At 44.5% G+C, this 25,148-nt stretch overlaps 1 protein-coding gene across 1 annotated transcript; it reads right to left on the bottom strand.

Annotated features, from left to right (window-relative positions):
- Window positions 1-442: 442 nt before the first annotated feature.
- On the bottom strand, window positions 443-18,127 carry PRDM4 (PR/SET domain 4; the record flags this gene model as incomplete). The annotated part of the gene is made up of 11 exons (XM_082006731.1): window positions 18,114-18,127; window positions 16,369-16,502; window positions 15,524-15,709; window positions 12,633-13,427; window positions 9,420-9,569; window positions 8,069-8,187; window positions 7,230-7,315; window positions 5,944-6,071; window positions 5,106-5,420; window positions 2,418-2,586; window positions 443-743 (listed from the first exon to the last, which is right to left on the bottom strand). Exons 1-11 carry the CDS (start codon window positions 18,122-18,124, stop codon window positions 443-445), a joined length of 2,394 nt encoding a protein of 797 aa, XP_081862857.1. The 5' UTR covers window positions 18,125-18,127.
- Between the last annotated feature and the right edge of the window lie 7,021 nt (window positions 18,128-25,148).

The following is a 25,148-nucleotide window of genomic DNA, read 5'->3' as shown; positions in this document are numbered from 1 at the left end:
GCATGGTCTGCTACCACCATTTTTTTTTTGTTTTTCTTATTATCATGGCTTTGGCAGTTAAGGACAGTTGGCTTACAGGTCACTGCAATCACTTCACTTCTGGTTTGTGGCTCTTTACTCACAGGGCTATACAAGGTATGTCATGTATCCTGGCACTGGATGGATTAATCTGAGTGATTTGGAAAAGAAGTATGCACAGTGTGTGTGAAAAAAATTCTCCTTGCCTCACCTTTCCTTCTTAGCAACTGTTCACTTGTACGTGCATGATCCATTCGCATTCAGTGTTCTGGCTAGAGAGTTTATTAAGCGGTGGTAGTGTGGAGACCAAAACAGAAGGAAAACTCCTCATTTGACATACACTGTTGACTGGGGAAACAAGGAAGAGGTTTTTTTTTTCCTTCCCCAGTTTTAACATCCAAGAAAACTTCCCTCTCTCTCCTCTTCATTTGTGTCCAGAGAGGGCATCACCTGCTGAATAGACTCCATTATTAATCCTACAGTCTTCAGTCCTCACAGAGTCTATTAATTCCTCCTCCGAATCTTCCTCCTCTGGGGCTGACAGGCTGGATGTGGGGCCTTTACATATTTTTAAGTGGCGAGTGAGGTGGTATTTGGTTAGATAAGCCTTAGAGCATTTTTCACAGACATAGTCCCTCTTTCCTTCATGTGAATTGAGATGCTTCTTCAGGTGATTTGTCCTCAGAAACAGCTTGTCACACTTGGGGCACTTGATCTGCCGTTCTCTGCAAGACATAAAAAAGTTACAGTTTGCTCCTGCCGCAAGACAGCTGATACTGGATTAAATAGTGGGTTGGTGGTGACAGGAAGAGTGAAAAGGTCAGTCTTACTCCTAAATCTTACTTTGAATATACTTGAAAGAGAAGCAGACCCAAAATAACAGCACTATTGCAGCACTAAACTGTGAATACTGCTCAGTTTTCTCTCACATAGTGTATGTATACCAAGCCTCTTCTCTGCTCCCCCATCCCAACATCATTGGCAAAAGTTAGGCTTTTTGGATGAACTGCTAGCTTGCAACCGTTTTTCTTTCCTGATGGTAAATTAAAGAAGAAAGAATTCTACATGGGGTTTGTTTGTTTGTTTGTTGAGTAAGAGAGACCAAGCTCCAGTTAAGCTCCGTGTTTTGGCAAGGGCAGTGACGTTGCCATGGTGGAAAGGTCAGTCTCCCTCCTTCCCAACCCTGCATAAATGCACGGGGTAAAAAAGAACAAAAAAGAAAACAAAGCTGCTGAGTGTTAATGCTCAGTCTGTAAATGCTAAGCAGAGGCTTACCAGACTGCAACAGTCAAATTCTGTAAATGACTGTGCAGAACACCTCCCAGCAGTAGTGCTCCTGGCTCTGGCCACTAGAACAAGCAGCAAAGCAAGTCTGTCTGCCTCTCACTTGTTCATGCTAGCTGCACTACGCTGTCTCCTAGGCAGCACGGCAGAAGCAGCAATCGATTCCAAGAACCAGATGCTGAAAACGAAATAAGCAGAGGGACTAGCTTTGGGCAAGCAGCCTTTAAGGGAGGACTTTGGATGTGGAGTAACTAAACAGGATGGAGAGAGTCTCACAGCAGAAGGAAAGACTTGGCCTGGCAGAGAGCTGGGGGGCTAGGAGAGACCTGTAGGTAACTGGAGGACCTGGGGGTGAGGATCTGCCCCAACCATGGGCATCTCCTTGCAGGAGGAGGAGGAGACCAAATGCATGAAGGGAGACCTGGGGGGAAGTAGGACTGGGGAATGGCTGCGCACTGTCCCTGGTGCAAAGAGAGGGAGGCTTCACTAACAAGCTACTTGGTGAGAACAGCATTGGGGAGTTTATGATTTTTCATGGTCACGTTGGGATGTGGAAGCAGTTCTCAGCAGAGAACTAAATGTAAGTCAGTCAACTAACCGAGTCTCTCTTCAAAATGATGAACACTTCAGAATGCTGCTTCACAAGACAAGGTACATGTCTGGAATTTACTGTGTCATTAAAATACTGCCAACACTAGAATAGGACAACTTCAGACAGTAACAAGGAATTTGTCCACACTGACTCCCCTGTCATTTTAGAGGATAAGCCTATACTCCCTAGGCCAAACTATTTGTGTTTAAACTAACAGAGTGTAGATCTAGACTAGCTATAAGGAAGACACATTTCACAAGGAGGGTGGTGAACCACTGGCACAGGTTGCCCAGAGAGGTGGTAGATGCCCCATCCCTGGAAACATTTCAGGTCAGGTTGGACAGGGCTCTGAGCAACCTGATAGTTGAAGATGTCCCTGCTCATTGCAGGGGGGTTGGACTAGATGACCTTTAAAGATCCATTCCAACCAAAAGATTCTATGATTTGCAAACTGGAGATTCTCTCTTGGGCTGTTCAGCTTCATTGCACTGGCCAGTCCAACACATCCTGTGAGACCACTTACTGTGTGTGAGTGAGTACATGCTGCTTGAGGTCCTGCCTCCGCATGAACAGCTTTTCACAGTAATCGCACTTCAGATTCTTCTCCCCTGTGTGAATGATCATGTGCGATTCCAGGTGAGCCTTCTGGGTGAACGATTTGTCGCAGAGGGTACAGCGATAATTCTTCTGACCTAGGATTACATATGTACACCCACAAATTGACAGTCAGCATCCCAAGAAATACAGTAAGCAGACAAGCCTGACCACTTCTGAAAAATAAAATTTTACCCTGAAGAAAGGCAGATTCTTTGTGAACAGGACCTCTTTCCTCCTGCAGTTCCTTCAGACGCAGCATAAGAGCCTACCTAGTTATAGCTGAGATTTAGCTATGCAAAAAACAGGCATCTGACTTCATTTGTCATTCCCAAAGCTTTTCATCCCCCACCCCATGCCCGCAAGCCAAAACATCCACTTCACATGCTACTGTTTCAAACCACTGAGCCCTTCATGTGATGCACTGTTCTGCACTTTGTCCTAAACGCTATTGATTCTTCTTCCTCCAGTGCTTGTGGTCAGTCAGCCTTTCCTGTAAGACAGGCTTTCTGCTTATTGTCTACACCAACTGTGCCTGCCTGTTCTGCATATCAAAACATCACCAGTAGACTTGTAAGTTTTCCAGCAAAGGGATTCAGGCAAACACTTAGCAAGACTAGGCTTATGCAAGATGAATTCTTGAGTAAAAATAATGGTAGCTTCCTTTTTAATAGTAACCATGGTAGCCATCTAGTTACGGCACATTAGTACATCCCCATGTCCACTAACTTCCCACAAGAACACTATCTGATGCCTTACTGGAGCCTGACCACATTTGATGCACTGCACTGCCTTTGTCTAGGAAAACAAGTTCTCTTATCGAACAAACACACAGGTACAAAGCTTACTGGCTCTTTGGTAACTGCTATGGTTTATCCCGTTTTTCTACTTATCTGTAGTTCTTCCACTGTTCTTTGCCAGAAATAGTTCAAAACCTGTGCACACCGCTGAATCCAGCCTAAGTTTGAATACCACTTGCGTCCCTATCCCACTGACTATTCTGTTGTCGTGTACACTACATTTGTACTTGATAAGTTTATTAAAACCCCTCACTACTGAGCCCACTGCTTCCTATGCTTGACTCAAGTGCACTAACTCCCAGTTCTATTCCCTTTCCAGTTTTGTGATTTGCATTCTGTGATTCCCAATAGCTATTTCAACCTTCCTAAAAAAAAAGGAGGTAAAAATATCCACACTGTCTATTGCTGGCCTTTAACCTCTCCCCTATACTCACTCTGTTAAATCCATGCCTTTTTGTATTTCCTGTCTTCTTACACAGCTGAAAAATCTTTCACTATTTGGTTTTCCTCTTTTACTGCTCATTCACTGATCTGCTGGCAATTCTCCATTTATCCCTAAAGCCTCCAGTGATACCCTACATGCCCACAGAAGTCAACAGCATGTTCAGACTTAAGTTTCGATGAGTGACAGAGCTGAGCCTTATCCACATCAGTCTGACCCCACAGTCACCAATTTCAGTCTTGTGCTCTTTCCTTAAGATGAAAAACAATTCAAGTAGGAAAGAGGGGAAAGATCTCAGCCCCATATTTAAGTGGACAACTGCCCACATTACAAGCTCTCAAACCCAGTTGGCTTTTTCTCATGAGCAGAAGACAACCCCTTTTTTATCATAGCTGCCAGCACTGAATCTGCTAGTGGAACAAAAGGTTTCTGCCTCCCAGATGAAGGCCAACACTTCTTCCCAACTGTAATCAACTTCAACTCATCACATGCTTTTAGATGTGGCACAATCAGCCAGAACACAGGTCTACGTACCTTCTAAGCACCCACACCACTGAACCTAGCGCGGTCCTATCCCATGCCAACCAGTGCTCTCAGGCAGCGCCCAGGCAATAGTTGGGGTCAGCATGGACTAGAGATCATTCCTATAGACAGTCAGGATGCTGCTATTCTTAGAAAGGTAGGTCAAAGGAGACAATTCTCCCCCTCTACTCCGCTCTGGTGAGACCCCACCTGGAGTACTGCATCCACCTTGGGAGCCCTCAGTACAGGGAAGGCATGGACCTGTTGGGGTGGGTCCACAGGAGGGCCACCAAACTGATCAGAGGGATGGAACACCTCTCCTATGAGGACAGGCTGAGAGAGCTGGGGTTCTTCAGCCTGGAGAAGAGAAGGCTCTGGGGAGACCTTATTGCAGCCTTCCAGTACTTCAAGGGGGCTTATAAGAAAGGTGGGGACAGACTTGTTAGCAGGGCCTGCTGTGACCAGATAATGGATAATGGTTCTAAACTAAGAGAGGGTAGATTTAGACTAGCTATAAGGAAGACACATTTCACAAGGAGGGTGGTGAAACACTGGCCCAGGTTGCCCAGAGAGGTGGTAGATGCCCCATCCCTGGCAACATTCCAGGTCAGGTTGGACGGGGCTCTGAGGAACCTGATCTAGTTGAAGATGTCCCTGCTCATTGTAGGGGGGTTGAGCTAGATGACCTTTAAAGATCCTTTCCAACCCAAAACATTCTACAATTCTATGTTTCTAAGAGCTTAGATTTATGGACACAAGCTATGCCCGCTAACTGGCCAAAGGATCGGAGAGAACGGGTCCTGCCCCAATGTTTTACTAGCACAGGCATCTCTGTGAAGTCCCCAACTCTTACCTGTGTGTATCTTGAGGTGTGTCCGTAGATTGCTAGGATCACTGAAAGCTTTGCTACAGAAATCGCACTTGTGTGGCTTCATGCCCATGTGCCCCATGAAGTGGACGTGAAGCTTGGAAGGGGAGATGAAAGCCTGGGGGCACATGGAGCACTTCCACTTCCTTTCCTTGCCATGGCCTGGCCCGTGGCTGCTGCTGTGCCCCTGGCTGGGAAGGTGGTTGTGGATATGACTGCTCAAATGGGCCTTGAAGTCCGCATAGGAAGCACATTCCTTTCCGCAGTGGCAGATGTGCACGTCTGGATGTTCGGGGACACCTTTAGGCACAAAAGCATCACTTTTAACAAGGACAACAAGGCCTAACAGAGCGTGAGCCATGTTAACGCTTTGCCTGTGGCAGCAAAGCCAGCTGCAGTTATTCACTCCCATTCCTTTCAGCTCCAGTGCTTGCTTTTCATCTCTTTTATGTAGGCCATTTCAAACGTTTTGAGGGGCCAAACTTTGGAATGGTTGTGAGCACAGCTCCACCAAACCTCAATTATCACAACCAAACGTGGGGGAGGATAGGAACATCTTCAGCTAGTAAGACTCCCTTAGTACCAGATGGATAAACAGAAGAAAAACAGCCCTTTTTCTTTGAAACTGCCGTCTTCTTTTACTCCTGATCAGTGGAACTAGATAGTGAAATACTCCTTTTAAACGATGGTACTCCTGTAGTCACCCCTAGGAACTGAGAAGGAACATAATGCACTCCCAAGTCACAGTGCCCAGAGATGGCACTAAAAGGGAATTCAAGCTGTGTACTCCCTGCAAAGCCAACAAAGATGAGCACTTACTTACCAAGCTGTCGTGCATAGTCCCGACTGTAATAAAATAGAAGCTCGTGTTCAGGTGGGATGTCCCGAGAGGTGCAAAAGTAAATTTTTCCATCGTGAGGGTAAGCTACCAGATTCTGCTCTTCCCTGTTCCTAAAGCAATAACAAGAGTTATGAAAAAAGGTCCTCAGAAATAATGACTTTTTGAGACAGGAAAATAAAAAAAGGAAATTCCTATAAATAGGGAGAACCTCAATGCTTGTCAGGACATTATAAAAACTTTCACGTCTGTCACTTCTGTCCTTCTTTATTAAAGGAAAACAGGACCTTGAGAGTCAGTCTGCACCACCAAATGATATATTTTTTCACACCACTGTGATATCTTGCTGAGAAAATTATTAATAGACATTGGAGTGGGCTGAGAGAAGAGAGTTTATGATCTTTTAAGAAATTTTGAAAATATATATATTTTTCATATTAACACCCTTAAAAAATAGAGAACACATGAGGGAGAAATAAGTATCAGTAAAGTCTTAAAGCAAAATTATGTTCAAAAATAACTCTCAAAAAGCATTTCCAAGATGTGATAATTCATCTTCTGAAGTTGTATCTTGCATATGTTTGTTTGTTCCCAGTATCTGAAATGAGCAAAAGCTCTGCCCCACAGCCCCACTCCTCCCCAGTGGGAGATGAAGCATTAACTTCTTGACCCCTGCATATGGGAGCAATGAAATGAATTGCAGGGGAAACCTACTTTGTGTCACAGAGCAATAGGAAAGGTTCAGCCTTCTCCATGGGCTGTGTATGGAGCAATACTGAAGCCAGACTGCATAGTTTTCATTGGAGGCTCCACAAAGACAGCTCTTGTGAGCTGTAAGAGCTTGGAACTTGGTCAAAAGAACCCAGGGACACTTTGCTAATAAAGTTTTAAAATCAAAAAGACAATCAACATCTTCACTGATGTATTCCAAAGGAATGGGACGGAGGCAATAACAAGCTAATACACAGTAAACTAATACAAAAAGAACCTGGTTTAAAGCTTTACAACAAGGGAAACAAAGTATGTGGGCAGGTTTGGGGCTGTTTTACTACAGCATGCGTACTGGTTTCCCCATAACACTCTCCACTGGGTGCCCTTTTTCATTCTCCCCACCAGTCCGAGATGCTCAGGATAACTCCTGAAGGTCCCTTGGTCGCGAGCTCATTACCCATCTGGGAAGTCCGTGCAGCAGTGCACATTCTCCAGCACAGCCTCCTATGAGCCTGCAGCTCAGACTCCAAGCTACATAGCACAGTACAGGTAGTTCTCACCTAGCTTTGTGTACAAACATCATCCAGTTACATTCATTTTCATCAGTTGTAATGATGCAGAACTCCAGGACACCATTGTGATAGATCTACCAGGAAAAACAAAAGCAATCTTAGGACAAAACACAGCAACAAATGCAGTGGAAGCCACCTATTTTCTTTAAGAGAGGATGTGTTTACCTAGAACGAGCCAGGAGGTCTCCATTGCCATTGCCAAGACCACAGCCCTGTTCTTACTCCATATTTTCCCCTTCACACAGGAATCTTGACCTCTCTGCTACCCAGGAGGCTAGAAAAACTGTTTATCAGCATCTTTCCCACACACCACATTCAGCTCCCAGCAGAAATGCATTTGGCTGCTTTCCTTACAAACCAAGTCTTGTGAATAATAGTATCTGGGCAAACAGTACATGTTTTATTTATATAGATCAATACTACTTCCTGAACATGAAATGATGTGAAAAAGAAAGCTTTAAAGCAGCTTTCCTAAAACAAATCCTTCATCACCTGGGGGAACCTTCAATAAACAATGATACAAAACAAACAAACAAGTGCTGCCTAGTAATTCATATACAATCTCTGCTGCAACTCCACACAAATACTGGAAACCACATACAGCCCTTTAAAAGAAAAGGCATTACAGTTCATTGTACTTCAGGATTGATTACCAGCATATTACCTGGCATACAGCTCTGCTATGCTGATATTAAGTATTAAACAATCAAACCGCATTAATTTTCATTTTTGGCAAGGATGATAATGTTAAAGCTGCTGTGTCATGCAGTGGCTTTCCCCAGATAAAGGCATGGCTGCAGACTCTATGAGCTGTAACATCCACTGACCTTCCAGATGTGACTAGCTGCTTTGTCTGTCCAGTCAGCCACCTCCAGAGAATGGCTCTGCTGCCCGATCAAAGGTCCAAAACAAGTCCTTACAGGAATGGTTTCTCGTGTCCACACACCTATCAGTAGAAGACCAAAATCTGCAGAAATCAATTATTTAAACAACTAATCGTGCATAACAAAGAGGTGGGAGGTTTATGAGATAACTCTCCAGGGGTAGTATCTAAGCAAAAGATCATCAAAGCTTCTACTTCACATGTGAAACACACCTAAAGCAGAGACAAGAACCACCACCACCACATGACACTATTGGGAGCCGCTTTGTTTTGTTTACAAATATTTATTTTGTTTGTCAAAAGCAAGTAATTTACTTTTTAGTAAGCTATAAAACTAAGATCCTAGCCACTTGTACCAATTAAAGTTTTCATGGCACTTTCTGCAGAAGCAGAAAATACTAGTTTCAGTAACTACATTTCGCCTACCTAATCCCCAGGAATTTCCAGAATTGTTGCTGGGCATTGTTAAGCAGCTTCTGCATTTCTCCCCAGAGGCAGCTGTATTTCTGTCATGGGCAGAGGGTTTCCTGCGTGTATATTATTTATTATTAAACATTTATATATATAGGTCTACATGAATACACTGAATAGCTTTTAGGAATAAACTGGAAACTAGTGCAGCTTGAAAAGAACAGATGTAATCTACTCTCAACAAGCAGCATCGCTAAGCAAGCCAAATAATCACATTCTTCTCTAGCCTTCAGATCCTTAGGGTATTGCACTGTACTCTTCGACTTCCAGGTGACAATGGTGTGAAATACAGTAAAAAGGTCCACATCCAATGACAAGGTCACAGTCTACATGCCAAATGTAAGGCGGGGGGGGGGGGGGGGAGGAGAAAAGAAGAGGTACTCGTGATCAGTTCTCCAGTGAGAGTATCCAGAAGACCCACAGGTAGCATAACAAGCTGATGAACAAGCAGACAGAAATATCCTCCATTATTTCTTATTGTTATCTTCCCCCAAACTCCAATTGCTGTAACATTTCCTTATCAAAGCTGTGCCTGGGCTGTTTAGCACACAATAAAAATAAACACCATACCTTGCTTGTGCTTGATGTTATCAAGCGTTTCAGTAACGGTCTGTGGCAGCACCCCTAGAGTCTAGCTGAAGTCTAAGCAGCAACCAGAGGACAAGAAACTCTTGCACAGTGTAAGTCAGGGTGATTACAGAAGAGGGAACCACCTCTCTATCGCAGTGTTTCTTTCCCACATTAAATTCCCTATGGTTTTTGATTTCAGACAATGAATGTATTTTAAACTGCTGCATAGAAATATAGAGTAATCTGATTCTTACCCACTTCAGCTCCCATGATAGACTGCCGGAGGACAAGCTGCTTAGGGAGAGAAAGCCTGGCTCGGCTCTCTATTGGGGTGTCAGGGACAAAGGTGACGGGCCCATGATCTGGGCAGTCCGATGGATATGCCTTGTCACACAGTGTGCACCCTGCAGGAGAAGAAGGGACAACAGGGGTTAAAAAGATGCCACAGACCCTATGTGCAATCAGCTCCTTGCCAGTATGTTTCAGCTCAGGTCTTGCCAAAGTCTGCTTCTATCTGGTTTAACTCATCCGCTTTACTAGCTTTTACTGAGAAGAACATAAACCATATTATCACAGTCAGATGGGCACCGACTTACATGTCACTGTTCCTATCCAATTCAGATCAAACGCGAGGATGTCCACTTGCCTTCCTGATGGCAAATTAATCACCTAGACTCTTCCTACAGGGGCAATCTAGCAATGGGACAGAGTCCACTCTTCATCAAAACTACTGCAAAATGGATGGTAGTCTCCCCAGAGCTGGCAGTAATGCTGATGATGGAAGAGCCATTTTCTCTCTGATCACAAGTGAAATGACCTTTATTGGCAGAAGAATCCAAGGCATACCAAACCAAACTCTTTCTAACTGGTTATGGTTTTGGAATTTACCAGGAACACAAGAGTTTTCTTGCATGTAGAACTTCAAGGATATTCCTGCAAAGGAACAGCAAGGTCTTCTAATTTTTTTCCAATTTGAACGCACAAATCCCCTTATTTCCATTTAAATTCAGAGAACATGCAAATCTTCACAGTAGCAAAAACCTCACCTTGCTGCTACTTTTGAAGGACCAACTGCAATAAACTCACAAAATACTCCTCTGTGGAATACCACTGAGTGGAACAAAAACAAAAGCCCAAGAGGAATCAGTAGCATCACTTTCCCAATCTGTCATTCAGCATAAGTACTGTTGAAAAATAAACCACTAAACATCATCCGTTTAATAAATTTGGGAAAAAGTACAGCATAAGATGCTCTCATCTAGAAAAATTACATAATTTTAATTTTCTGTGAATGGAGCAACCAACACCTACTCAGCAACCACCCTCCTGAAAAGTCATTCTTCTGAAGAAAGACGGTCAGCTAATTAAGCAGGTTCTCCACAAAGACCTTCTTTGGCCTCTTGATGGCCCAACTCCAGTATAAAAGCCCTATCACAGTAGTCTTCAGCAGACATAAACAGCAGCTCCAATTATTACTTGTTTAAAGAGATTTTTGGAACACACCCTTAATACATCAGGGTACCAGAATCAGAAGCCATACAAAGTACAGTTTGAGCAACTACACAATTACAGATAGGAAGGTACTCAGAAAGGTAGAGCCTATATAAGAATTGCTTCATGTGCACAGGTGACATGTAGGAGTACAGCAACCAGACCCAAGTAATTTAGAACAGTTCTTTTTAAGCATTGCCTAGCATACACCACTTATGGGTCCGTGGACTAGCCCCAAGGAGAGTCAAAGAAGAAGAAAAGCAAATTCTTGGCATGTGACACTTCTCTTTGGAAAGGCTTAGGGATTCATACATTCTTAAGAAACTGAAAATAAAAACCCCACATTCTACAGGAAGCGAAAAATACTGTTTCCTTTCCATTCCTGTCCTTGCCAAATAATGGGGGGGAAAAAAAAAAAAAGAAAAAGAAAGATCACAGTGATTACTTCTCTGATTTGGGTACCCAGAACTGTAAGCAAAGATGATAAAAAAAAGGGCTTAACTTAAACTTAAAAGTTTCACAAACATTTAGGACTGCAGCAAAGGCACACTTTTTTCTTCCCACTTAGGAACAGTGTAAAAAGTTTTCTGAAAAAGGCCCTGACTCCTGCCTTCTAAGTGAGGAAAAACCACCAAGAGGCTCTAACACAACTCCTCCTCCTTGTTGTTACCTGTCCAGACACAAATTCATGTTTTATTCAGGAGAATTTTAAAAACAACAAAAAAAAGTTAAGATGTAACCCTTCCCAAGTCAAGATCTATTTTGCAAATCACATGAAAGCACTAGGCATGCAATAGCTGTTAGAACATCCTACCAATGGGGAACATCACTCTGGATTATTTTAAGTATAGTGACAATAAGCTGGCACATCAAATCTCACTTGGGTGAATAAGAAAAGTGATTTCACCATGAGCATGTTGGATATGACAGTATTTTGATCATTATTTGTTCACCATGCAACAGATGCTTGTAAGAACTTCCGAGTGCATCAGCTGTAAAACTCTTCCTCTAGGAACTGTAAATTCATCATAGTTCTACACCCACATGACTCTAAGTTAGATTTTACTGCACAGAGTAAAAATTTTAATTCAAATGTCTGACTAGAAACTTTGCACTAAATTGCACCCTCCCACTGCTAACCAAGGCACTATTTCTTTCCGTTTCTTAAAAAATGTTCTGCAGGCAAAGCTTGTCTTAAGGCTCTGGCAGTTGTATGGCCAGATAGCGTGCAAGTGCAGCACTCGGCAATGCTACCACAACTAATAAAACTGAATATAAAAGCTGGCCTTACGCTTCAGTGGCGGGAAGCCAGACATACTGCGGGTAGAAGTTCAAATCTCTGTCCCAGCAAACGAGAACTGACAACACTCCTTGAATGATGACAGGATTGAGAGTGCAATGTCCAGTGCTCCTCTCTTCCTAGGAGATGAACTAACCTCTGGACTGTAGTCTTTTGTTGAGAATAATTAGAAATATTAAAAACTTCCCTCCCTCTCTGCTCTTTTTTTCAGCAGGTCCTATTGAGAACAACATTGTCATGATGCTTGTTCAAAGTTTAATAAAAATTTTGCAAAATCTCACAGTGCCATACTCAACAACTACACCCATTTGATGAAATGTATGGCTTGGGGTGGTCTTTGTTGTTTTTTTTTAACAAAGCAAGCAGAGTCATTCGTAATGTGACATTTAAAAACAAAAGTCTCACTGCAAAGGACAGATTTTTCAACCTCGAGGCAACATGGAAGATGGATACAAAGAGAACAATGCTAAAACATCCTATTATGCCTACTTCCAGCTACCATTGTTTCAGTGAGATTAATCTGCCACAGCAGATGTTCCAACTTTTGTGGACTTGTTAAACAACTAAGATTCTTTCACCAGATATCTGTAAGACTAACAACAAGAGTCCTCTCATCCCACCAGACAACAGCTCCATAACAAACCCTACCCCAAGAAAGCAGGAAATGCCCACTCACATATGGTAAACAAGGTTGCCATGTTCTCCTTATTCGAATTGGAGTCTTCCATTTGCAGAGAGGATGGTACGAAGGCAAGATTGTCTGCAGACACATCCACGTGACTTGGCCCCATGGCTACTTCCTGATTTATGGAAGACACCGCCACCGGCTCAAGGCTGAGGCCCACTTCGTGCAAGGCTACCGAGTCCAGGGAAGCTAGGTTGTGTGAGGTAGAGAGCGCCACACTCACAGAGTTGGTGCTCATGGCCACAGTATGAATGGAGTCATTTAGTGTGCTGTCCGAAATTCCTGTCACCCGCCCAGAGATGTGGTCGGGCTCCATGACGACAGGGAGTTCCAAAGTGCTACCGTGAATGGGAATGACACCACTGTGTCCCACAGCGTCTGACGTCAAGTTACTCCCCACTGTGTCTACGGCTAAAGGTTCATGGCTCCGGGAGCTGTTTGGGATCTGCGAATGATCCCCGGCTACGTCATCCATCGTAAGCTCCTCTGTCATCCCATCAGTAGAGATGGGGCTGGTTACCCTCGACACGCTCTCCATAGTGATTGTAGTATCCAGCGCTACCTCGTGGCTGTCACTAGGATGCAGATTTTGAGCACCATGCGTGTTCACTGTGCGGGAGTCCATGGAGACAATCCCTGGTTCCAGCCCCACGGTTCCACTGGGCTGGTAGGGATCTAGGGCTGAGGGATTGCTGGAGACTGACAATGCCGGATTGCTATCAACATTTATAGTATTGGGATGGATGTACTGAGGTGGAGGCCTGTCAGCCAAGTACGATAAGATACCTGATAGAATGAGAGGGGGAAAGAGAAGAGAGTGAGATGACATCAGTTTTCAAATCTTGACCAAAAATACCCCACCATCGCAGCATAGTACATTAAGACCTAGATCCTTGAAGACACGCTCTTTACATTATGTCCAATTAAAACCCACTAATTCTAAGACATGGCTTACAAACATATACCAACCCAACACTCTTGTCAAAGTATCATTTGACAACAAATATAAAGCTTCCATCCAACAGAGCAAGTCTCTAGCTATTTGTCAAACTCTGAAGCACCAAGTTTCTGGCAGCACCTAACCTAGGCTCCTGAGTACAGAGACTGAATCAGAAAGAGGTTCTTCACATTTTAGCCGTAATTCTTCGTTCTCAAGAAATAGTTCACAAAAGATGAAGGACTGCTAGTGAAGTCTAACATTTGATAATCCCTCGTTCAACTTTGCTAGGAGAAGTAGAAACAGTTCTCCAGGATACACCCTTTTTGCTTCAATATTTTAGTTTTAACAATGACTACTTTCTTCTTCTATGACACAACTGTCCATCTCAGAGATCATCAACTGCAATTCTGAAAGGCCGCGATAAGGTCTCTCAAAGGTATCATGAGTCATCTGCTCTCTTTCCTCAGATGAAAAGTATGCTGTTGCTCCTAAAACAATAGCCCAGTTAAATTTAAATCAGAAACCCTAACATCTTTTCTGGTAGTTCTGGAAAAATCCTCAATGTCAAACAACCTTGGAACTTAAGGTACAAAGAAACACTAACCTGTATTTACATACTACCAACATCTCTTGTTGGACAAAGCTAAAAAAAAAAAAATCCTTCAGAGGAAATACATCAGCACATTCAAGTAAACAGTACTTCCAGTGGAGACAGAAACAGATTTTGCAGATTCTGCATGTTTCTTTTTGGCCTTGAACCCTATAAGCCATTTGTTCTGTAAAAGTTTTCCATTCAAACATGTCCGTTATTACAAGCATGCAAGTATGGAGACTCTTTCTGCAGCATAACCCCATTAAAAATGGCTAAGCCAAGAAATGGACAGTTTAATTTAATCAGCTGCATCAAATATTTCTGCATGCTATGCTGCCATGTGGCTTGAACAAGAAAGATCCTTGAAGGCAGTAAGATGACTGACAGAAGAGTCCTATGAAACATCAGGCTAAATGTCAAGCAGACTAGAAAGAAAAAATCCATTTCTGCATAAGTTATTCCAGCTCAGAAGAATGGCAAATACTTTCAGTCCTCAAATGCACTGTCTCCTCCTCTACTCTTTGCCCACAAAATGGACAGGCATGTAATGCAGTGCGAAAGGTTACTTCTGAGCAACTGGGAAGTTCAGCTGCTGGTCATCAAGTAATTGATGAGATCTGGGCTGCTATATTTCTTTTTCCAACCTAGGCTGAACCAACAACCTTGAAGAAGGTTGTTGACCTTGGAAGAAGTTTATCTACCCCCTTCCACTCTGCCAATCTTAGCTACAAAACAAAACAAGGACTACATTTAAAGCTCGAATTTCTGTGTCTTCATATGCTAACATGTAGAATTCTACATTTATACTCTATAACAGATGTGAGGGGAATCAAGATAGAAATCAGTATGCCTTTAGAAACCAACCTTGAACAAAAATGAAGAAAATCTATGCTATGGGTTAAAGGGATGGGAAAGAGCCCAAACTCCTCACCTGATGGTGACAAGGATGACACCTTGCTCTTTTGAGCTTTGAACTACTGTAACCTACCATCATGCACATATCAAGTACTGCTTCAGACAACAGGAAAAAAAGCAGCAGTTATCAAACTAAAACGATTTGAGATAGAAACCGGGTATGCCTTGTTTTCTGTTAATCTTAAAAACAAAGCAGCAGGAAGACTGACCAGAGGTTCAGTTTAAGTAGAAAATACCCTGCAATTCTCTCCATATATATACATAGAAACATAGACCTGAAAATAAAGGTGTGTAAATGGCACAACAGACTCCAGACAAACTCCAGGAATTTACAGCTCTGCAAAACAGTCAGTCTTGCCTGCTTCAGGACAGAAACAGGTAGCTCTTAAAACAATTTCTCTCCCCGTTCCCATCCATCAGCACCAGACCACTTACCAGGTAGAATGTGTCTGAAATAGCTGCTCTCCAGGTGAGGGTATGGTGGTGGAGGTAGGGTGTAGTTTCTCTCTGGTATACCACACATCACTCCTCGATCCCCAATACCCATTGGGAGCATCAGAGACAGAGCAGAGGGCAAGGAACTCAGGGAGGGGCCCAAGTTTGGAATTGCAACAGGCAAGCCTGGAGAAGAAAATGCCCATTTAAATTCAGTGGAGCTACTTGAGCTTATGAACACACAAGCTAACAAAGAGGTTACTAATTCCTCAGAAGCTCCCTATGGAAGTACAGTATGGTACTGTCAAAGTAAGGTGGCAAGCTTCAAAGAAAGGATCACAGTTATCACAGCACTGAGAGGCATGCCTGAATATGGCTAGATCTTTTTTCACATTACGTAGGGCCTGCTTCCACTTTACAATTGTGATGGACTTCTGTCTGTGTAGCTCCCTAAAAAAAAGAGCTATGAAAACAGTTTGGCTTTACAGGTGAAAAATCATTATTTTCACCAGAGTGAAGATAGACATAGATGGAGACAGATTTGCAGATACAGTTCGTATTTCAAAGGATTCTGCTACCACACACCCACCCACAGTGCAAACCACCCCATTAGAAAATGAGACTCCCATTAAGGCATAAGCCAGGTAAGCACACATCCCTTTTGCTTTGCCCACATAAGCACTGGTTTATGGCTTACCCATCCCCAATTCCACACCACTTCATTACCTGCTAAAGACATGCCTTACTATCAGAGCAAGCACTGCTACCCAGTTACAAACATTCCCGTGATGGTAACACACAGAGCATGAGCTGCAAATACCCTTTGTGGGAGCTTTCCCCATTACCTGGTGCTGGTATGGCGTTGTGAGTGGGTGATGCTGCCAATCCCAAGTGACTCCCCGAGACCGGCAGGGCATTGCTCACAGAGGATGAGGTCAGCTGGTCCATCCCTACAGGACTCAAGTTCATTTCATTCATTCTGGGGAGCAGGGAACAGGGACAAGAGGGGAAAAAGAGAGAGAAACAGAAGCAAGAGCATTCCTGTTTACTGACTGTACTGTGCTGAGGAAGGGCTGAGCAAACAAACTCAAAAGCAGATAATAAATAAAACCTCTGTCTCAGAAAGCTAAGCATAAAGCACATCAACCACTCACACTATGATCACATCAAGATCAATACATATTGATCATGTTAGATAGCAATAAACAGGATAAAAAGCCAGTTCAAAAAGACAAATCAGACCACAGCTTTTTCCTTGCCACCCAGAAAACAAAGTGTCACTCCTTATAGTCAAAGCCACTATGATTAAAATATTGTGAACACAGATCAATTTGCAAGCTCAGTGTCACGATTACTCGGGCAACAGCATCTGATTTATATTTCATGACTTCTGGATACCACGTTCACGTTCAAAAACCAAAGTCAGGGGAGAGGAGGGGAAAAGAACACCTAAAACTAGTAATGGACACAAAACATCTAATTCACCATCAGTTCAAACCAGGCCAATAATGACAAGAGTCACCTTTGTGTAATAGCCACTGTGTAGAGTTGCCTCAGTCTGATTCTGCAGACATGGCACATGCTCCTATCACATTACATATCACAAACTGGCACTGTGGATGACATGTTATTTCAGAGCCGTCAACCACCTCTCAAGCTACTCAAGTGGGCACACACCACTCGAGTGGCTGTAGAGCTGTGGAAACCACTAGACTGCCAAACAACCCAAAAATCCCAGCCTCAGGAGAAACCATGCCAGCTTGGGGCACACCCGTCCTCTGGGGTCTCAAGCTACACATGCAGCCCAAACCAGCCCACAGGGATGGGGACACCAAGAGGACACGGTCACCTGCCCCTTGTCAACAACTCTGCAAGCTCTGCCTGGCCTTAGCTGTGCCCACCCCAGCATGCCTGCCCACACACCAGCTTTAACCAGCGGTTCGCAGGGCCAGAAAGGCCGGCTGCCCCCACAGCGGTCACAACCCTGGCAACGAGACCTAGTGGCCTCCACGCTGACCTGAGCCTCTCACGTGCCCTTTGCAAGCGGCAGGCCCGAGCTCTGCAGTACTGACGGAAAGCTGGAGCTTGGGTTGCCACTCCAGTAAGGAAAGGTACCACTCACCCTGAAAAAAAGGCCAAATACACCAAACTCATGCAAGTTAACCCCAAGATCTGAGCCGCACAAATGGAGTCGCCGACTTTCATCACGTTTCTGCACAGTTTTCACATCGCGTGCTCTCCCACCCTTGTCAACTGGCCTGCTTGCCCCCAGGGACGGCTTTGCGAGGACAGTGCCGAAGGCTCCGGCTGCCCGTCGAGGCACGGGATACCCGCCTCCTCAGCCCCCGGCCCAAACGGCTGATGAGGGTGGTGATGCCCGAGGGAGGGATCCACCATCCTCGCCCCGGGACCAAGCCTCAGGGCCTGCGGGAGGCGATGAACGCTTCAGGGACCCCCGCCCCTCCTCGCCCCTCCTCCCCTCAGCCGGGGTGCGCGCCGCCGTCGCAAGGCCCGAGGTGCCGGTGGCCGTCCCCGCCCGCCTCTCACGGCCCCCCTGTCGCCCGGCCCCGGCGGACGCGAGGGCGCTCACCTGGGGTGCATGGGGCCCGGCGCCGGGGCGGGGCCTCTCCCGGCGGCGGAGCGGCCGCGGCCGCAGCCACATCAGGGCCCTCAGCTCTGGCCCGCCGCCGCCCCTTGGGCAGGCGCCTGACCCCGGCCCCGGCCCGGCCGCAACCACCACCGCCGCCGCCGCCGCCGCCGCCGCCGCCGCCTCATGGGCGGGGCCCCGAGCGGCGCGGACCCGGCCGCGGGCGGGGGAGCGCGGAGGAGGAGGAGGAGGCGGGAGAGGGAGGCGGTGATGGCGGCAGCGGGAGGGGGACGGGGGCCGCTTCCGCCGCCGCGCACCACATCCAGGAAGCAGTGCCTCCGCCCTGGGGCTCGGCCGCTCCCCCGCCTGCCGCCGCCGCCGGCGCGGTCCGTGACGGGCCCAGCGCTGGGTGCCGGTCCGGGCCCGGCCGCCTCCGCCGTGCTGGTGCGGAGAGGCCCGCCCGGGGATGCCGGTGGGGCCTTCCCGGTTCTGTGTCAGACGGCCATCCCTGACCTCTTGGCAGCCGCCTGCCCGCCGCGCTGGCTCCCCGGCCCCGCTGCCCTTGCCCACTGCCTGTCAGCCGCCGCAGGGCTTGGCACCAGCCACCGTGCTGGAGGCCAGGGCCGGCCTGCCTTCGGTGAACCTCGGCGGCGTTTCAGCCCCTTTCACCACCACCTCTCTGCCGCCTTTCCAGATTATTGCCAGCATGGTGGGCGTAACTGGAGTGGGAGAACGGGCCTGGGTGCTGCCCAGGACAGAGGGGATCTCCCCTTACAAAGGAGCATCTCGGTTGGCACTCTTTGGTCGTAGGGCGACATCCCTGGCTTGGCCAGCTGACCGAAAGGCCTTGCCCCTCAGCCCATGGTTTCACATGCTACCTCTCTCAGAAGGGTGTGATGGTCCTCTGGCACCATCGGCCTGTGCTTCCCCAGCTACCTTCTAGACATCAGCTGCTGTTCAGTTATTTATGATTTATGGCTCACATGCACAATTCCGGCTAAGGCTCCATTGCAAAGGAATCTCTTGATGTGCGCAAGTAGTTGTGTATCTTGCTTTTGCCTGCGACATGTGGATATTCATCACATACGCTGCTCAAATCAATCTACAAGTTGCTTAAGTGCCGGGGTGAACAGCTGTTTCCTGAAACACTGTAATGTACTTCTGTAATTTGATCATGCCCGATACTTAAACGATGCCTCATTAAACGAGACATCCCTTGATAGGGTGTCTGCACAGGAGGAAACTTAAGGTATTATTCTATCTGCTACCGTTTGATCTAAAGAGCCTAAAGGTAGATCTGGAAGGATCATTCCAGTTCAGTACAAACCCATGAGTTCTTCTAGGGTTGGAACTGGCCTCTCACTGGCTTTAGCTGTCAGAAAGTTATAGACCTTGGATATGCTACTTCTTCAAGCTCCCTCTGTAGCCGAAGGAGAGAAACAGGCTGCCGTAGAGAGTGCTTCATCCCACCCTGAGGTAGGTGTCTGAGATGTTTAAGAAGAATTGCCTTTGGGGCTGCCTTTCTGTGTCTATGGCCTGTAACTGGGATCTGCGTAATTAGTTTAGTCTATATATATAACTTCTAGAGGACTACCTTTAGGCAAAGTAAATCCAGTTCTCTTGTCATTTGTGACCAAAAGAATGACCTCATTTGGTTTACCCACTAAATCGGATAATCCTCACTCTAACTATGACTGAGTGTATCAGAATTGGCCCACAAACACTATTTCACCAAGTCAAGAAAGAACTAATCAAGTCCTCAGTTTTTTAGAGACTGCTAAGCTTGTGATGGGGAGTTTATCTGTGCTTCATTTGTATGTGTGTAGTACCACATATTCACATGGTTGTTGCTAATACTTTGCATCTTTCCTAGAAACTTCAGTGAATGACTACAAGCCCAAAAGTCTCTCTCTTCCTTAATTGCATTCCCTAATACATAGGAGATGACTGAAGACCTTCCATTCTCAGTTGTCATCATTACAACTTTGCAGTTATACTCGGTACATTTCCATTCTGTCCTGAAACACTAGGTTATCCCAAGACTCCAGCTTGTCTTAATGCCAATTATGATAGCGTAATTCTACCACAGAACTGCCCTGATGTGGGAATCCTTGTGCTATTTCAGCTATCTGAGCTGAAAGTAATACTTTGAGCATATGAGCCAGATTGAATGTAGTCATACACAGATAAGAGTGTTTTCTCCTACTGTCAAACATGAGTCCTCCGAGATTCCAGCTTTTTTTGTAGTCACTTTACTCCCTTGAACGAGTGATATCTTAACTACCAGTTTAAAGCACAAGTATCAAAGGAAGCCAGTGATAATATGAAGTGTCACCGAATGAGAAATTAATCTGTATCTACAGAGATGTGCTCTGCACGCCCAAGGTATTGTGATAAAACGCATTTGAGAACTGATTCTTCTGCAAGGGAAGATATTTTTTATATACCAAACACTTTTATTATATGTGAAGAGTTTTGATAAGACAACTGCACCATGTCCCCTGAAAGCTTGGTTTATTGACATTTATAGCAGTACTTGCTGTGTGAGGAACAAATTGCAGAGCTATTTTTCAAGTTGTCTTCAGATCCTGGAGACGTACTGAAAGATAAGGGAGACTCATGAAACCATGGGGGAAGGAGATGCAGTAAGCATGCTTCAGTCTTTCTCTGCAATGTGAGCGGAAGTCCCTGCTGGACTGTGCCCACATCTCAATACAATCAGTTCTCTTCTGCTATTGCAAACCTGCCCTTGGGTTCTTTCTCAGAGCAAGCAGAATTACACTGAACAAAGATTATGCAAAAAGCAATGGTCAAAGCCAACTGGTTTAATATAAAAAAATGCAAATTTCTCACCATTATTGGCTTGTTAGCACTTTGCAGGCCTGTATTTTGGTGATAGTCACAGTATGAAACCTGGGTAGGTTAAGTGCAGCTCCCACTTCTAGCTATAGAGCTGGAGAGAGATGGCCCATGCTAAGGGATAAAACAGGATCTAGAGAGACACAAAACTATTCAATCTTGTATTCCTGAATCTCAATCTAAATTGCAGTTATTACTGTAATTCTGTGGTATGCAGTTAACATGAGAAACCGTTAATTTCACAGTTTTATATCTGTTAATAAATTGCAGCAGCCCAAACTATGATATGTATAATAAATAGTAACATTTACTGTAATTACAGCACAGTAAAATATAATAAATGCACAAAGTAGTGAGGGTTTCTTTTTAAACTCCTGATGTATTTTCTTCTTCCTCCTTCTCAGTTAACGTGTTCACAGATAAAATAGTTGAGACATCATCTGTTGGGAAATAGGTGGACTTGCATGTGTTCAGCTGACTCTTGGGTTTCTACTACAGTGTTTCCACCAATGACTTTCATTTCAGACACAGAGGGACACGGTGTCAAGGAGAATCTGTTGCTTTGAGTAATTTAAAGCAATCACTGTGTAATGTCAGTAGTGTTATTCATGATTCTTGTGGGAGTGTGAACAAGTTGAGAGTTCTTCTGTACAAAGATTACATTCTTGTAGATGTTGTGTTAGGATATATGCAATTAAAACTACAACTAAGTTATATCTGGAAGGAAGATGCCTCAATGGTTTATTTTTAGGTATGTCAGAAATATTTTCTATTAGTTTGGCTGGGTAATTAAGTGCATATAGTGAAATTAAAGGAAGGAGAGAAGGAAGGGAACCTGTTCAAATGCTACAGGCAATAGAGTATGTAAGGAATGTCCCAGCATCCCCATTTAAACTTTCTATTTAAAAAAACCCAAACAAACAACAAAAGAAAACATACAGTATAAATAGAAACAACACAACTTCCAGAATCTCAGAGCCTGAATATCCTCTTGCAGCAGTTTTGAAGCAGGACTTTTCTGCCATTGTAGAGCAGTGAGTAACACCTGATTTGTACCACCTGGAAAGCAAACCAGGCTGTCTGCTTTGTATCAGCATGGAGGATAGTGCATTCTGGAGTCAAAGCATCATCCAGGTAAAGGTGTGAAGGGGAGTTAATTGGAGAAACAGCCTAAGAAAGAAGATCAAAGGCTTTTCTTAGAAGCAGGACATTATCCATGTAGTCTTAACCTACTCGTAAAATTAAAAAGAATGCGTATAAACCTTACCCTTTGGTGGGCAAGTCCCGCTACTTTCACCAAGTCTGCATGTGCAGACAGGTTGAGAAGGGCCTGCTTTGTGCAGAGGTCAGTACGAGAATGATACATTGCTTTAATCCTGCTCACGCTCTCAACAGGGACCTTCAGTGAGATGCATGGTGCATTGGACTTGTGCTGGCTCCCTGCCCAGGGGCAAATCCCTTTCCAAGCGAGTGACATTAGATTGTCAACAAGATATGTCACTCAACAAAAGCCTGTGGCATATTTTCTTATTTCTCTTGCACAGGAACAAAATTAGACTGCAGAGTTCATTTGATATGAGATCAGCTTCAATCCCTCAGATTAATAAATAACATTTACCTGTAATTTTTCTTCATGTATTTCTCTAGAGGATTAATAATGTGGATTTTTTCTGTAGGAAGAGCAGATGCCTGTTTAGCACAGGTGCATTTCTGACACTCTGGGAAGTGCTGGTGACCTGCATTTACAGTAAATACAGAAAAGAGGTCTGCCAGCAGGGAACAGTGCATTTGCATGACAGAACTGAAATGTAACCCTGCCTTTTGAACATGGCTAGACTTCTGGCAAGGTCATGGAGAGTTGTGAAATGATCTGCCACCTGAGACCTCCGAGAGGCATGCTTCCATTTCCTTACAGGAATACTGCCAAAGAGCAGTGTTTTAAATCTAATGGTGACACAAATCAAATGTCCTTTTTGTGCTTCAGGTATTTGCTTAGAGGCCAAGATCCTCTTTTTTTAAGAAAACTTTTAAGTCCTGGCCTACCTTAGTGCTACAGTGAATGAACTGTTTTCATTTAAGCATTAATTTCTGAAAATGTTTCTACTGGACAACAGAGTTTATAGTGCAAGTGATATTGAAAAGCCCATACTGTTCAACCATTTCCAAAGACTTTTTTAAAAGGCAGAAAGGCTTTCTCGATTATTTGATCTGAAACGAGTTGTACATACCATGGGACATTCCCCAGTAATTCTTAGGCCTCACACCCATACCTTCCATCTGAGCTATGGCACATTATTTTTGAAAGACATTTAGTTGTGACTGGAAAAGATCTCAACCCCTCATGAAATGCATTAGCTAGCTCTTAGGTAATGCTACAAAACCTTCAGCTTCGAACACCAGCTCTTGGTAGGCAGTGCTAGTGATGGAGGCGAAAGTAGATGGATAGTTGCCCTGGCTTTTGAGACATATTCATGCTGATCTTGCCCACGGCATAAACCAGAGTCTGGGATTGTTCTAGCTCATGTCTGTCTGGAACAGTTTGCCTGTACGTTCATCATACTTTGAAGATTGCTATTGTTTTTTGAAGCTGCAGAATAGGCCAGCAAAGATACAAAGGCTGACTTGAAAATGCACGCTGACATCATTGCTGCCAGTTCCTGACTCAGCAGAGACATAGATGTGTTTCTCAGAGTGGAGGATGTTGTTGCAGTTATTCTGAGGCAGTTTGGCATGAAAGACTGAACAGGGCGGAAACTTTCACTTTGAGCAAAAGGACAGTTTTAATAGAGACTACGTGCCTGTACCTTTTCACATCTGTCCCTTCCCACAGCTCTCCCAGACCAAATGTTCAACTCCCCAAACTGTTGGTGGCAAAAAAAGCAAATTCAGTTAACTGTGAAGATGTGTTTTCAGAAAAAATTGTAACTACGGAGCTCTTGAACAACAACGTGGGAAAAGTCAAAGACCCTCCAGTTGCTGCAGAAGAAGATCCTAACACAACAGGATGTTTTAGAGGAAAGGCACAGATGAGGACATTATGCCCTTACACTGCCAAAAGTCCTTGTCTTTCATCTACCCCATTTCCTTGGCAAGCTGCAGGCAGACTGGAGGATGCAGCACAGATCTGGCACAGCCAAGAGGGATTTTCAGCTCCCCAATTAAAGCAGTGTGTAGGGTCCATCAGATAAACCAACATCTATGTAAACATCTAGTAGTAGCTACACAGGGGGTAATCAGGCCATCACCTTTGTATTTGTTTATCTGAGGCAGGTCCTTATAGTGATGACTAGAAAATTCCTGCAATGAGCAGAAACACACAAAATGTTGAAGATTTTTTGAAAACACTCATCTTCAATCTGTGAAACTTGCTTCTTGAAAAAGCCTCTCTTTGTGTGAAGAAATCATTTTTCCTCTTATGGTTGCATGTATGCATTCTTGATCTGACATGACTTGCAACCACAAGAGAGCACTCTTTCCTTTGAAGATTCCTCAGCTTCCCCAGAAAGCTAGAGACATGCCATATAAGTTTTGCAAACTGCTCGTGAGCTGTTTCAGTTAGACCAGAGCAGCCGAAACAACAAAGCTTGCAGTTCTCTTTTGGATTTCATTGTGAAAAGCCTTTGGGTAGTTTTCAGATGACAGAAGATCCTTGGTTCCTGAAAGGGAGGAGTTTTGCCAAAACTTTGAAGATCCCTGTAAACTTTGCAAATTACCCATCTTTTGGAGACAATTATATCAAACGATATTGCGGATTACAATACATAAGAAGTGTTTAGAGCCTGGAAGATTATTTATGTTTGGCATTAACTCTTATGGTCATAATTTCAAGCGGGGAGAAAAGGAATACACAGGAACCCTCTTATTATCTTTTGAAATATGAAGATCAGAGGAAAAGAAGGGTTTAAAGTGTGGAGTGATGGTCCTCAAAACCTGTCTGTAAATTAGCTGGCATCCTACATCTATAAAAACAACAAGGCTTAGAGCTGATTTCCAGGCACAGAGTGGACCTCATGTGTCATTAGCAGTGTTTTGGGATCTGAGTTTTTATACACCGCAGGAGGAAATTGCAGCCTGCGGGGCAGAGTACCTATACAAATGTTTCCTCCTTGCTTGGACTGATACAAGATTTGGAAGCCAAATTCAGGAACTGACATTTCACGGGTGAGAAAAAAAAGAAGC

The sequence above is a fragment of the Phaethon aethereus genome (genome assembly GCF_964289735.1).
Source record: "Phaethon aethereus genome assembly, chromosome: 1".
In the NCBI taxonomy this organism is placed as follows: Eukaryota; Metazoa; Chordata; class Aves; order Phaethontiformes; family Phaethontidae; genus Phaethon; species Phaethon aethereus.
This window is presented reverse-complemented; position numbering and strand designations above follow the sequence as displayed.